The sequence below is a fragment of the Fusarium solani genome (assembly GCF_023522795.1).
Source record: "Fusarium solani strain SB1 chromosome Unknown bctg00000010, whole genome shotgun sequence".
NCBI classification, from domain to species: domain Eukaryota; kingdom Fungi; phylum Ascomycota; class Sordariomycetes; order Hypocreales; family Nectriaceae; genus Fusarium; species Fusarium solani.
This window is the reverse complement of record NW_027072147.1, coordinates 1,682,429-1,697,674: the sequence shown is the minus strand read 5'-3', so window position 1 is coordinate 1,697,674 and position 15,246 is coordinate 1,682,429. Positions and strand designations below refer to the sequence as shown.

General features: G+C 55.8%; 3 protein-coding genes across 3 annotated transcripts; 1 reads left to right on the top strand and 2 right to left on the bottom strand.

The window, feature by feature from the left end:
• Window positions 1-3,234: 3,234 nt before the first annotated feature.
• MRS44_014601 (uncharacterized protein) lies at window positions 3,235-4,065 on the bottom strand (the record flags this gene model as incomplete). Its single annotated transcript, XM_046277193.2, has 1 exon — window positions 3,235-4,065. The coding sequence occupies one exon, from the start codon at window positions 4,063-4,065 to the stop codon at window positions 3,235-3,237; it is 831 nt and encodes a 276-aa protein (XP_046127688.1).
• Window positions 4,066-6,275: 2,210 nt separating this feature from the next.
• On the top strand, window positions 6,276-6,998 carry MRS44_014600 (uncharacterized protein; the record flags this gene model as incomplete). The annotated part of the gene is made up of 2 exons (XM_065618477.1): window positions 6,276-6,385; window positions 6,596-6,998. The coding sequence occupies 2 exons, from the start codon at window positions 6,276-6,278 to the stop codon at window positions 6,996-6,998; spliced, it is 513 nt and encodes a 170-aa protein (XP_065474549.1).
• Window positions 6,999-8,794: 1,796 nt separating this feature from the next.
• Window positions 8,795-13,573, bottom strand: MRS44_014599 (uncharacterized protein; the record flags this gene model as incomplete). The annotated part of the gene is made up of 5 exons (XM_065618476.1): window positions 8,795-9,430; window positions 9,481-9,879; window positions 9,939-10,089; window positions 10,152-12,110; window positions 12,171-13,573. The coding sequence occupies 5 exons, from the start codon at window positions 13,571-13,573 to the stop codon at window positions 8,795-8,797; spliced, it is 4,548 nt and encodes a 1,515-aa protein (XP_065474548.1).
• Between the last annotated feature and the right edge of the window lie 1,673 nt (window positions 13,574-15,246).

Genomic DNA, 15,246 nt, shown 5'->3' with positions numbered 1-15,246 from the left:
CCTCCCTGGGTGCAGGACATCCCCGTCGTTCAGGTCGTCAGGGTTCCATCTCCCGCAGCCCCTCCCTCCCTGGCAGCCGTTGAGGATGTGCGAGGCTACGTCGGCGTTGGCTGGCATTGGATCTCGAGCGTTACATGCATGCACCGCCCGAACAGGTATCGAACCCACGGCGGAATCGCCGTCGCAATACATACGTAACTGAGGACGCAGAAAATAGCAGCTGTGTGCAGCCTGACTCGGTGGGAGGGGAGCACAGCAGCACAGCATAGCACAGCGACGAGTTTCACACGCCGTGCGCATGTGTTTGCATGGCGCAACGCCTAGCCAAGAACTCGAAACCACCATGCGCTGACCTGCGTCAAGCTCATCGACAAAGACTTCCGAAGTTGTTCGGACAGTCATTCTCATTCTCGCACGGGGACGTCATAACAAAGGGCCGTTCTACAGCTACAAAGGTGCCATCGACAAGAAGGGAGGAGAACATGTAGATCCCCCATCAAACCAGATCCGCCATTTTTGACAAGACATGGATCGTGCGGTCGCTGGGACCGAAATTCCGCAGCGTGATTGGATCCTGGGGTCTCGGAAGATTCGACATCCAGATTACCCTGGTCCATCCGTCGGATCGGGCCAAGGAGGACCGCAACGTTGCGGGTGAGGCAGGTCAAAGCAAGACCCCAAGGCCCAAGACCAAGACCAAGACCCCAACCCAAGGGCCCGTTGACTCCCGTGCCGTGCCCGCCAGGTGTGTCGAGTGCCGAATCGTGAGATTAACCGCCCTACTCATCGACTGCAACCAAACAAAGGAAACATCACTAGTCAGAGACCTCATTTGCTGGCCGGCCTAGAGCTGTTTTTTTTTCTGTCTCTGAACGGTCGTGATGCGCACCTGCAGCTCGCATCGGTGGCGGTCGACGGTTCCGCGCTGCGTCTCACCGGGGCCAGGCTGGGAGACCCTTAGACCTGGGTCGGGGTGTTTTTCAGCGTGAAAAAGCAAAGACGATCAAGAATAGCCAATCTAATCAAATCAACCGAGCTGGAAAAAAAAAAGAAAAGCAAGCAACCGGGCAGGCACAGGGGCGCGTGCAACAGGGCGGACTGAAGAGACAAGAGGAGAACAATAAACAAGGGAAGGCCTCTACTGCCCCCAATAGAAGGGAGACACAAGAGATCCAATACAGAGTAGACACCGGGGCTGGTAACGGCTCCCCGATCTCCCCAACACGAGACAGCGAATGCCCCCTCCCCTCCATATCCGCGCCCTTGGGCACCCAAGAACGGTTTGCGCTGACGGATGGGATCATCGTCAGAAGCCCGCGATGTCACCTCGTTTTGCTTGCACTTCCCTGTTGGGCCTTGTCGTCTGCCAACTCTGGACTAGCATGAGCGCCTAGAGCAATAGAGCCCCTTGTTCGGGACGTTGTCGAGCCGGTAGATGCATCCATCAATCATCGATCAGTCATCCGCAAATCCTCCCCTCACACTCTCAAGCCAGTCGAGTAAGCCTGACATGCAATAGACAGCAAGCAGACGAGGCGCATGGGGATCCATCCACCCAACATCGCCGAGACAAACAAGCCTGGCCCGGGAATCAGGAATCCCTCCCGCTAGCAGCAAAGCGTAAATATGCCACACCAGCACCCTAAGCAGCAAATCAAAGCGCCATCCCCGGTGGAAGGGGTCCCTATTGGGTCTGAGCCGCCCCGGGCGCCAGTCCGCCGTTCTCCTTACCGCTAGGGCCGCTGTCTGGGAAGCCAGACCCTGCTGAAAAGCAAAGCAAAGGGGAAAAAAATATCATGGTCGACGCTGCTTGGAGGCCCAAGCCCGTAGTTGACGCCCCTCCTCCACCGTCAGGTCGGTCGTAGCTGGCGTTGGCGCGATGGATTGATGGAGCTGGGCTGGCCTGGGCTGCTGGGGGCCTTGGCTGTGGACGCATGGACTGGATCCCAGATTCAGCCATCTTTTTGATGGCGGACCAGGGGTGCGGAATCGAGATTTTACATCTGGATCTGGCTCATGACAATGCAGTCCTCGACCCTCTGCAGATCGACGTCGATCCTGTGTGCGTGCGTGTCTCGGTTTCTCTGTCTGAGTCCGAGTCTACGTCTGCGTGCCGTCTGCGTGCCGTCTGCGTCTGCAACTGTGCATGCGTCTCAACAGCCATTCACCACCGACTGCTTACATCCTGTCTCTACCCGTATTAGGTTGCTGCTGCTCTTCCCGTGTCCCCCGCTTCCGACAATGCATTGGTGGTAGGTCGACGCCAGAGATCTGTCCAGATGTGATGAAGGCCTTGCCTTCAGAGATTGGCACGCAAACAACACGACGGGCACAACTCTCGTTGGCCTCAACTGCCGTGCCTCCTCCAACACAAACAAAGATGCAGTTATCAGCTAGCTAGTTAGTCTCGTAATCCAGTCCTGTGGATTTCTTCCACCGGGCATAATCAATCCCAGGCGTCCGGGCATGCTCCTCGCTCCCGCGTCCCCATCGAGCGCCATCCTCCCCACTTACGCAGCTGGTGTCCTTGCTACCTGCCGGCTGCCACATTCCAGTCTCACTTATCCTAGCTAGTTACTCAGTTAATCGATCGGATTGTCCGTGAGACAAGTCATGACAAACAACGACAAATCACAAATTCTTCCCTGTACGGTTGGAACCGACAGACGCCAAACTGGAGCCGCCAAGGCCACCTGGTTTGCTCAAGTCCTCGTGGAGCCACATGCCGCTCTCAACGGCTGCAAAAAGTCTTATCTGGGTGAAGGCACTGTGGTTTTTGCTTCACGGCCGGCAACGGATTCATTCAGTCTCGAAGGTTGGGAAAACATCTCCATGTGGGGTATTGATTCAACTCATTTAACTCGTCTTGAACACTCATCTAGCATAAAATAAACACTCCTGAAACGCCATATTCGCCCCGGTTGTACAATTGCTCCACCATGGAGACTTAGCCGAGCCCTTCAAGTCACCAGCTCCTTGCCTGAACGCCTGGTATCTCCCTTATGCCATTCCCAAGTGCTTCTTCCTTGTGCTCCAAGTCATACCGCCAGTTTGGCGAACCGCCGTGGAGGAAAACCAACGCCGAAAAAATGAGGCCGCCCAATATATAGCTGTCTGTAGGAAATCCGATTTTCCGTGCTCCGTTACATGCACTCGCCCAGATCGGTGATTGTGATGGTTTGCGTGCCGTAGTTACACCAGAGCATGTGCTGCGTGTGCTCTGACTGATTTAGTTCATCGCAGGAGAGAAGCCAGCTTCATTCGGGAGTCCTGATCCGATGGCTGCTGTCGGGTCTGTGCTTGTGGCTGCACAGGCGAGTTGGGTGCGGTAGGCAACTGCCCTTGAGGAGGAACAAATTGATGCTGTCGGGGCTGGCAGTCCATTCGGTCTCCAAAAGAGGGAGAGGCGAACTCGCTCAGGCTGGGAAGCTTAGAACCAGCTGGGGCGTGGAGGTGGTGAGCATCCCTGATCGGCGGCAACTCGAGTGGCATGTGGAGGGGGATGTGGTGACGTCCGGGCGAGGTGGTGTAGTTGGAGCCTGCATCCGACTCGGCGGACTCGGAAGTGCAGGGAGATGGAAGAGGTGCCTCGACCCAAGGCACGGGGTGGCGGTGGTTTGTGGCCGTCAGAGGCGATAGCTGTGATGGCATGGATAGGCCTGGTGTCGAGATGGAGAGCGAGTGTCGGGAATGGGGGTATTGCTCATCGTAAGGCTGAGGGTTACGCCGACGATCCATCCTCTTGCGGCGGTTCTGGCTGCCATTCCACCAGTTCTTGACAGCATTGTCACTTCGACCATTGAGGCGGCGAGCAATCTCGGCCCAACGCTTTCCAATCTCCCGCACCAGCTGATCGATTTGGGCGCCCTCCTGAGGGGTGATGGGCTCGTGGTTAAGACTCGGCTTCAGGTTTTGGTGATAGCGCTCGCGGCATTGCTTGGGTGTCCTGGATCCGAGGGTCTGGGCAATTCGTACCCAGTTGAGGGGGCCATGGGTGTTGACAAGTTCCATCAAGTACGCATCCTCGGCGTTCGACCAAGGACCTCTTCGGTGACCCATCGACATGATTGCGAGACTGGTAGGCTGTAGTAGATGGAAAGATTCCGAGTCGGGATGCCCAGTTGAACAGCGACCCAGTGGGCGAGTGGGAGGATGTGAAGTCGTAAGCGAGGAGAGATGTCGGAAGAGTAAAAAGTGTAGTAAAGAAGTGTGTTGAAGACAGTTGAGAATGTTTGATCAAGCGTTGAAGAATTGTGCGTTGATCTGAGATTTGTAGATGTAGATGATGGGTGGGTGAGGGGGGAGTATTTGAGGCTCTGGAAAAGAGATCTTGACTCAGAAGGAGGGTTGTGAGGTGATGAAATATCCGTGGGAGACCTGGATGGGGCGCGGCTGGGCCCAACGTAACTATGGCATGAAGTGCAAAGTAGTATGGGGAAAGCAAAAAAGTCGTGACACCGGGAGGGGGTACGATGGGGAGGCCGATTCCCTGCACCCCCCAATAACAAACTTTCTCGATCTGCCACCGGGATGCCGCTGTCGAGATAGATGTGCAGCCCATGGATGTTTGGGGCAGGTAGCGCCCTGGTAGGGGGCGTGCAGGTGGAGGCTCGCGAGCGACCCGGGGGTGTCAAAGGCTATTGACAGGGGGTGGGGTGGGGGTGTCAACAAGCCCGGGACAGAACTACAGGGACAGGGGCCACTGGGCAACAGGATTGGATGGGCGTCTCGACCCGCCGCCGTCAAAGCAACACTGACTGACTTGACGGGACTCTCGAGGGGGATGGATGGGCGTGTTGATTCTGGAGCCCGGCCTGGGTGGTCGGCTCTTCCTCCAGCTACCTACCTACTGTACCAAGCTTCGCAGCAGGCACTTTGACCGGATGCGATGAGCTCCGACAGCTATCGTTGTGGCATCGTCCAGGGCCCAGCTCGCCTCAACCATCGACCAGTGCATCGTCCGAATCCCAGGATCCAATCCGTCGGGGCCACCTTTTTGGAGCCACCTGCTGGTAGTCGACGCCTCCAGGAACTGACAGAGTCCCTTGCCCTGATGAACGCGGGCCGTCGTTGCTGTCGCAGACGAGCGACATGCCCTCAGCCTGCGTGCGGTGCGGGCCCCTGAAGAAGACGGGACGGGGTGGGAACTTGACAATAGCACCTGGGTGATCTGGAGCCGCTTTGCGACATCTACACTGTTGGTCACATACACGAGGAGCCACGCAGGTAGATGATTGACTTGACATGCACACTGTCTTTTCACGGTATTCGTAGCCGCAACCCTGGCAAGCTCTTCGGTGCGACAAGGTGCCTGACTTTCTAGGAGGATGCTCATCCGAAAAGCGAAACAGCAACGCGGGTGTTCCCAGAAACCCAGCAGCTGGAGGTCCTCCCACCTGTCAGATGTCTCAGGCAGTGAAGTTGCGTTGCCCTCTTGCAGACGCCTCCCTCGCGACATCACCCTTGGACTCTTGCCGCTCTCTTTGTTTGCCTGTCTTGAACTGATGTCGAGCTGCAGACGGCGGTGGGTCTTTTGGTCCCCGAGCCTTGTGCCTCCGGGCTTGTCAACGAGCCTCGCGCGTCGTCTAAATCCGGCCTCGAGACTGACATCTCCATCAAAGGAAAACATATGTATCATCGGTCCATCGTGGCCGGACCTTGCCGCCGACCCAAGCCACCAGAGTCTGCCTCCAATTCCAGCCTCTGGCTGCTCTCGACGACCCCGAGATGCATTGGGTAACGAGCTCGCAAAGTAAGGTTTGATACGATATCGTCAACGACGCCGCTGGCTCTCGATCCGTCCATCCATCTGCCCGTGAGCCCGTCCCCTCACTGGGTAATTGCCATCTAGTTAACCCCTGTCAATCGAATTGGTCCGGCAGACGAGGTGGCGGGCCTTGCTCGGCCGTACATCAGTTCTTGAGTGTTAAGCTTAGAGAGGGAGAGAGATTGAAAGACAAGCTGTAGCTGTAGGTGGGTGCTACACCCACGATATCACAAACAGGTGATTGACGGTGTCGCCCTTGGAGTTACAGTAGGCACAGTAGCTCTGGGCAGCCAGCAACGCCCTTGGGTTGCAGGGCTGCTCGTCACTTTCACCGTCACCATCGCTGTAAGCGTCAGCGCCGTGGGCCTGTGCAGGGACGGCGAGCGGGGGTTGTGGCCGGGACCAGGGTCTGAGGCAGGGCGATCATCGTCAACGGGTGGCTGCTGGCCTGAGCCATCTGGTTGGGATCGTCGGAGTGAACGACGGATGCGTAGTCAGCAAGGAGGAGATGCCGGCTGATCGGTGGAGGTGCTTCCGCTTCCACGTCGGTCCTTCTGGCATTGCGCCCGCGTGCATGGGCATGGGCAACGACAGGTGCTGCGCAAGTCCGTTGCTTAGGTAGGTAGGTAGGGCTCTCCGAATTCGTTCGGCTGCCTCATCTTTCCCATGGCGCTCTTGATTGAGTTTTGCGACGATGGCATCCATCCGTGGGAGCTGGCTGGAATGACTGACGGATAATATTGATGGGCAGAATTGCCGGGCCCCTGCTGTAGCTTCCACCGTCAGCCGACATCTGGCGGACCCTCTCTTGCCCTCTTTTTCCTGCAGGCCTCAGGCCAACAGCGACCATTTCGACCTGACTCGCCTGCTCACCTGTCGTTACACCAACAAGCCTATCAGCGAGGCACGCTTTGGATCAGCCAGGAGGGCACGATGCTACACCCAACGGACGAAACAGGATGGACTCGAGATTGCCAAGGTGCAGCCAGCAGACAATCGATCCTCGGACCCAACGCATTGCGTACTGCCCCGTCCTGTTCTGTACGCCGGAGCATTCATTGATGCACGCAAAGCTGGGACGGACCCTGGCCCCGCGCAGCGCAGTGCTGCGCAGCGCTGCACCATTGTCGCATCTCTGTCTCTGCTACGTCACTGCCTGTTCGCCCAAGTTTGCGGAGAGGGCCGTCTTGGGCCTGGCCTGGCCTGGCCCTCGCCTCGCCTGGGATGGTGACAGAGCCGGGCCCGTTGAGAAATGACGATGGACGGTAGAAACGAAACGAAACAAAAACGCTCTCGTTTAAAGGCAAAGATTGACCAGGGAGCCTGTCTCGCTCGGACATCAGCCCACGCTTTCTTGGTAACAACGCATAACGCACAGGCACAGAATAATCAACAAGTCATATTTTCTTTTACAGCCGGCTGCCCATCTTCTCGGCGACCTTTCACCGGCCTGGGAGCAGTCAAGGGTGAATGACATCTGACTCGCTTGCCCTCGCTAGGTGACATTGGCATTGGCATGGTAGGCGGTGACCGGCGCAACCTCCGCCAAACGTGGACTTGGTCCCTGGATCGATAACGCTTTGAGCTGCAGCCTCCAGCTCGCTGCCCTGTATCCGTGTGTGCTTGATGATATATACCATTGGTACCTGGAGCATGTGGTCCGTCAGCTGGCTAGCAGGAATAGCCGGTGGTGTCGATGCTCCCGGTATGCGCCCAGCACCCAGCACCTCAGCCAGCGATAGCGAACGGCCCCCAGAGAACACCCGCTAGGACCAAAGCAGCAGAGGGGCCCGGGTGACCAGATGACGCTGCTGCCAATAGTCTGCATCTCCGCCCCGACGGTAATGGAGCCCCTAGTCCTTCTTAGTCGCCCTCGGCCACTAAAAGCAAAAACCGTTGTGGCGTCAGGCCTCCCTCGCTGTTCTAAACCCTTCCGGGCCACGCCAAGCGAGCCGAGCAACGGTTTTTCAGCTCAGCTCAGCTGGCTTCTGCTTCTGGTTGTGCTCACCTTGACCAATCATGTCGCCTTCTGCCCTGTTTGTTCCGCGCTTCCTTGCTCCATGCCCTTCTTTCAGCTGCGGCCTGGCCGCCTCTGGCATCTGTCCAAGACATGACGGGTTGCCTTTCGGAACCATGAGCACCTGTGCCGACCTTCTCGTACATTAGTGCAACGCGTCTGCCGAATACATCATCAGCAGAGGCCACTCACTCCTTGACCTGTCGGATAGACGCCCCTCCCCCCGGGGATGGATGAGTGAATGTCAGGTTTTGACAGCTGGACCCAGCTGGTCAACTGTACTTGTCAAACCAACCATGACCAAACTGACGAGCCGGCTGACGACCCCTTTGGCTGTTCGCTTATGACCTACCGACTGTGGGCGCCGTTTGATGCATGGCTGAGGGAGGGAGGCCTTGGCGTCCAAGGTATTCGAAGCCTGCCAACCAAGTCGTTTTACCCGTGCCATGAACTGATTGATGCCTTTCTTCCCCCATACATACCTGCTCTGCGCCGTCCAGTCAATATCCATACCTCTTTGGATACGTAAGGAACAACGAGATGGAAGTGGCCGATTGACGCTTTGGAAATAAGAAATAGATAGGTTGAAAGGGCGAGTGTGTGCTGTTATCCACCAAGACCTCTGTCTCTCAATTGTCCAGATTCGACCATGATAATCCTGTATAGCACCGGATTAGATGGCAGTGAAGCCAAGCAAGCGCATGGTGCATCCATTGACATGTCAACGCATCTCTCGTGCTTCCTGTCCACCTCTAAAAGAAGAGAAAAAGAAACCACTCCCGATCCGATCAGGAACTCGCCCCTCTCTCAAGGTCACCAATATATCTTAGAAATAGTGAATAGACACGCCAGACTCCGGCCCAAACCAGCCCTCTCCACCATGTGGTGGCTTACCGATCCATCTCGTCTACACGTTGGACGTCCTGTCTCGTCATTCAATCATTGAATCCCAAACCGGTTCTGTTTCTCGCCTTGACGGGTTGACATGAACCACTCTGTTTGCTCCTCGCTCACAGATGAATGTCACCGCCTTCGCCAGCGACCCATCGCTGCCATGCCTGCTCATACGCGGTCTCAACATCATCAACCCATCGCCGAGTATCGAAGAGCCCGCAGTGCCACTTGCTATCCCAGAGCAACTTGCGCATCCTAGCTAAACGCCCATGGCCATGGCCATATCCGCTCCTCGACATGGTGTAGCTGAGACCACCGGCAAGCTGTACCGCCCGCTGTTCATACTCCTCTTCGCTGCTAGCAATCAACTCTGCTGCAGCCTTTCGCCCATCCTCTGATTTAGGTAGGGCTCCTTTCAGAATAGATGCTGCCATCCGAGAGCACATCTTGTACGGATACCTTGGGAGTGTGAGGAGAGGTGTGCTTGACCAGAGAACGTCTGCGGCTGTCGTATGGGCATTGCATTCTGGCGTGTCAAGAAATAGGTCGCAAACACGCGCTCGTGATATATGTTGGCTCTTGGGTGCAACATCAGTGAAAATTAGTCGACTGGCGACCTCTGTGCCAGCCCAAGCCTTGGCCGTACGTCGTAGATTTGCCTCCCCAAGTTCCGGAAATCGAAGCAGCCATAGGACCGCCTTTGGCACTTGTGCCAAGATTCGCAGCCATGACCTGAAGGTTGTGGGTTCAATCTGACGAGGGTTAGTCGACGGGAACCTCCCAATGCCGCCTCTCCACGTACCTTGTACAGCTGATTGAAATTTCCCATGATAATGGCATCATCAGCTAGGGTGGGAAAAAGATCTTTCCGCATCTTCCAACGACGTCTCTGTTCTTGTTCCCATGTGACTTCGCGTTCGCCCGCATCACAGGACTGAGCATGGTCACAGCAGAAAAACGTGTCACGACAGAAGATGATGTTCTCCGAGTACATCCAGCCTTCCCCGTCACCCTCTGTCTCATCGCGGAACACGTCTTCAACTCCAACGTTGTTGCGCCAGGGGCGTAGCGTCTCGGGCGGGATGGCGGTGCTGTCTGCTAAAATGTAGTCGCACCATTCCGCTCCTAGTGTACCGGCGAAGCCCATGAAGGACATCTGCACAGGGGCAGGCCGAGCAGCAAATATTTCGTTGCGCGCCCCCTTGTATAGCCGTTGAGGTTGACAAGAATATGGATTTCATCTCGGACGATTTGTTCTACCAGCTTGTCCGCCGGCCAGCTGCTGACGTCGCGGAAAACAGGGGCCTCACGCTCAATCTGCTGTCGATGGACAGACCGATCACTCGCTGTTGTGGCATAGCAGAACGCACGCGCGCGTCGAGGATTGTGGAACCCGAATACAGATTGCATCCTGTTAGTTTGTTTCTGTTAGCAGCCTGTACCATTTTGGCTTCCTCATGATCAATGACTTACAGGTGAGCCAAAGGATGATTGTTGAAGTCAGACGACACATAACCCACGTTCAAGTAAGGGCTCGGTGGAGGAGGCGGGGGATAAACTGTCGATGGCAGCCATGGCAACCGCAGCGTCGAGCAAGATATTCGAATTCCATTTCGCTGGGATATAGCTCGAATGTCCTTCGCTGAGAGGGGGCAAGTAAAAGTGTGGAATGGTAGAACGGTTGGTGCCGACGGTACTGTGAGGCTGTTAGGCAGACGTAACCGTGTGTATCGGGAAGCTGTTTCGGCGCCAGATATATAGCGGTCTCGGTACCATTTCCATTGCGTTGCTCGAGTCGCACGCTCCACAAGGCGAACGATGTGTGAACCCTCCCATGGCTTCTTGCTCCATTCCCTCAATGCTTCTTCGAGTGGGAATGACCCTGTCAGGCCAAGATCCCGTAATTGCTTTGCAATGGTGGTGATGATATTATCACCGAGAACACCGCGCCCCCAATGTGATGCCTCGCTGAGTTGGCGACCGATGATGCGGACGACGCGGTCCGTAAGACCACTCTCATGTCCCGCAGAACGTGCATCAATGAGGAGACCTTTGTCGTCGACGTGCCATCGATCATATTTTCCAGACTGAAGCATGACTCCGCCCCGGCCTCTCCAATCGCAAACAGAGTTCAAGGCGGTGGACAGACCACAGACAGCTTCAGCAAAGTCTGGGTTGGAGCTCACAGCGCGCTTGTAGTATGCAATTGCATCATTAATCCGACCCCTGTCCTTGACGGCGTTGGCCAAATTCGTCAGAGCGATATCAAAGGTCCCATCGCATGAGACTGCCTGCTCGTACATTTGAATGGCTAGATCCAGTTGACCAATATCTTTCAATAGGCTTCCGAGGTTGGTGTGAAGATGAACGTGCTTTGGGTCCAGACGCAGGCCGTAGTGGTAATACGCCAGAGCCAGAGACAGACCACTGCCTGGGACGATGCCAGGAATGTTTGGCTGGGGGAACATTTCGATGCTTGCGTCGGGAGGATGAGAGGTGACCTGCTGCACACCTGCCAGGAGAATGCCGACATTGTTCGCAGTAGAGGGGCTTTCCTGGAGCGATAGAGAAAGATAGTAGAGGGCCAAGATGTCTTCGACGCCGGAAGGACGCCGTAGGATGTCCGGGGCAGCGTGCCCGCTGGAGAGGGCATCTTGGAAGATCTTGGCTAGGGACAGGAGCGAGTTGCTGGTGGTTTGCACAGCTGCCCTCTTTGTTGAGCCCTCAGCAACATATCGCAGTCCGGGCAATTCGCCAGTACCACCGAATACAAGATGAGCGGTATGCCGAGCTCGTTCCGGGGGCAACAGCAGAGGCCGTGAAGCGTGACGGGGTTGTCCATTTGAAAGCAAACGGGCATTTGCTGGTGACAAAACTGTCTGGATTTGACGGACAAGGTCTTGGATGCCGCTCATCCGGCGACCGAGGCTGATTAAAACTGCCTCTTCAAAGGCCGCTGATGCCCTGTTGACTTCTTTGAGACTGTACAACATGGTTCCTTTGGCATGGATCAGAGCCAGGATCCGGCCATTCTCCTTGCCTGGTAGGGCGTAACCGCTTGATCCAAACCCGTGGGTCTTCATCACTTCGCTGTGAGGCCCAACTTTCTGATGTTGCGCCTGCTCCAAGTCAGTAATCTGGAAATCTCGAGTCGTGGCAGTTCGAGGATAGCCGTCGCGAGTAGCTGTTGGCCCACTGCCGTTGGCGTGCGGTAAATGTGTAGATGACGGTACTCTCAAAGCATGCTGCACATAGTCGATAATGTCCACAGCTTCCTTGCTGCGCTTCTTGTAAAGAAGCCCGACTAAGTGCTCGACGGCTTCCAGATAACTGGGTTGCACCTTGACAGCTCGGATCCAATGCTGTTCAGCCTCATCTTGTCGATTGAGGCAGTATAGAGTAGCGGCTTTGTTTGTAATTGCCTCGACGTGACTGCGAATGCGTCAGACACCAGGAACAGCCACTTGACAGTTCACCGGGGAAGTGTTTTACCTCGAGTCAAGGGTCGTAATCCTCGAGAACCATTCTAATGCCTCCTCGTATTGCTCGAGCCCATAGTGCAGGCATCCCCCGAGCATGATTCCATCAATCCAGTTCCAACTACTTTGTTCACAAAGACTGCTCAGCATATCCAACGAAGATTTTGCTCCTGCGAAGGGCGTGGCTTTGCCCATGGACGGATAGTTGCCGAATGCCCCCTGAAGCTGTGGCGCCGAGTTCCTCCCAGCGTGGTAATCCTGTCTGCGGTCACCTTCCGTTGCAAGCCTCATCCCCGCGATTTCCTTTCCATCCGGTGCATCAGAGAATTTTAAGGAGGGCTTTGGGGGTTTCGGGTATACAAGAAGTTTCGGTGATGTGTTGTGACCCGAGGTTCCCTTGGTGGGATGAGGTCTCCGGATAGTTTGGAGGTAAGACAGGAGATCAACATAAGCCTTGTGAGCCTGTGATAGCACCTTTTCGCGGAAACCTTGGGGGCTGCTGAAGCTTGCAGGCCGAGGATAGGTTTGCATCGCCAGGCTTGGGTTGAAAGCGGGATTGTACTGGGGCTCGAGGCCGGCCGTCAGAGTGAAAGAAGGCCGATGAACCAAAGACATGGGGTGCTGTGGAACAGCTCTAAAGTCATGCTGCTGGACATGCCTTGGTGGAAGGATGTCAGCTCGCGCGTGGTTGTGATAACTCCATGGAGTGTGTATGGGCACTTGGCCAAATGGTAATGAATCGTTCATCACCACTGGGGGCGGACAAAAAGCCCGGACGTTGTATTCATGGGCCCTCATTAAGGGTTGATATGCATTGGGAAACATCCCAAGCGCATCAGGCTGGCCATGTGGTGTATAGTGTCCCTCGGCTGAGGGGAATACTTGGTGACCTCCAAGAAAGGGCCCATCATGCACTGATGTATCGTTTGGAAAGGGCCAAGGCGAAGAACCCAAGCGAGTTTGTCGGATATCATCGCCGAGTCCCATATGTCCAGCGGAGGAGGGATGATGGTGGTCAATGCTGGCGGCATAATGGGGCTGATGTATGAGAGGCCCTGTCAGCGGGAATGCCGTGGCAGTCGCAGATCGAGGTAGGACCAAATGTTTCGAGGGAGGCGGGCCATGCGAGAACAAGGAGGGCGACCCGTCATAGCCGGCATCGATGGTACCGTTTGGAGTCTTTCGGCGAAGGTGGTGCTCTGGCCGTAACGGGTAGAGGGGAGCGGCAGATGCCGTTGCACGCCGCTGTGATTGGGATGTGCGAATCGGGAATGTTCGCTGGTATGGGGAGGTAATGTTTCGAGGGTAATGGTCGTTGAGCGAGGCGGCATTGTTGTTCGAAAACGCGGCGAAGGTATCGAGATTCGACGGCGGCGGCGTCACCGCATGAGGGGGCATTTGAAGGAGAGGCAACATGACAACGGGGTATATTGGCGAACAAGCAAAACGGGCTGGAAAAGCAGTACGAAAGACACTGGTAGACGGCGCTGATTCATGGCCTGCAGGTCAAAGAGCATGGCTAGCTGAACCGCTGGGTATCGAAGCGTTGAGCCGATTGCTGATGGGCATCTGGGCGGGCTTGAAGGGCGAGGGCGACGCCAGCGCCGGACCAACAACTCCAGATGATGTCGCGAAGCCTGTCGTGCTTTGAGCCGAGCAGAGCGCCCCCAGGGCCTCCGCCTGCAGCGGAACAGGGACGGCGTCAGTTGTTTGGGCCAGCGACTCTGACAGGCAGTACCGCGATCGCGAGCGGAGGGAAATCAGGTCGCACAGTTGAATCGGGCGCTCGCTTCCATGACCTCAATGATGGGTATCGATTCGTGGGGTTGGGTGACAGGGTCGTATGCGTGTTCCGGTGTGCCGCGTGGTCGGTCAGAGGCGAGTTGGGCGATCAAGGCAAAGAGAAGGAGGCACGAAGTCAGTAGATACAAGGTAATCGTTGGTTGGGGTATGTAGGTAGGTATTGAGACAGTCGTTAGGTGGCCGGCGGAGGTTGAAGGTAGGAGGAACCTTTGGAACGGCACAGACGCTCCACAATGGGGCGGGAGGACGGCTGGGCTAAAGTGCCTACCAGAGGTACATAGCTCGAGGAGCACATACCCGGCCTTAATGCCACACAAGAGTGCACCGCCCACAGCCCTCCCCAATGGGATGCTGGGCTGGAGTGGGCTAGGGTGATGCCAACAAGGAACGGCCAGGTCTCTGCTTACCCCGTGCCAGCCAGAAACCCCAGCTTGTGGCCACCAACTGACGACGCCAGATTACATGATATGCGGGCAAAGGGTTCGGCTGCTGATGGCAATTTTCTTGGGTTGGCTTCACTGAGAATCTCCTTTCTTTGAACGGTATGGACTTATCGATCCTTGGCGCCTTAAAGATGATGCAGGTCGGCAAAGCATCTCTTTGATCGGCAACCCGCACTCTCCGTCGTTCGGAGGCACAGCATACTCAAGTCATTGGACATGAGCAACTGGGACGTTCGGGCGATCACGAAACGCATAGGTACAATCCCGTCAGCCCCATGTACACGCGAGAGGCATGCTCTGATCGATGGCAGGTTTATCAGCAACACACGATTGAAACACTATCTAGGCATAAAGCGGAACGTGCACGGCGTTCGATATCTGTAGCACGTCTCGTGAACTGTGGTGAATTGATGCTATCTTGGGTCTTGCTTATGGAGAAGCAGGAGAAGCAGGGGAAACCTGACAAGAGGTCGGCGCAAGGGCAGTCTCCGGCACGGAGTGGCAGACCTGGACCATGATGGTGGGAAACATTCGCTTGGCTCAGGGGACAACTGTCCAAAATAATTTACGTGGGATAAGGGAGTGTGGCCTTGATGATGGACCGCTGCATCCATGGAGGCTGATAGCCTAGATGTCGCGGTGAGTAAGGGGCCGTCGATTACATCGCTTATTCTTCCTTGCACAAAAATAGAAATAAACCATAGTGCATATTGGTAGATTTCAGAGTGAGTCAAGGATTTGGTTCGCATCGGTCGCATGGTCACTTCACGGGAGGGTGGTTGGGTATCGTGATTGTCTTCAATTCTTTTTTGGGGGAGGCATTCGATTCTTTTTTGTCAAATG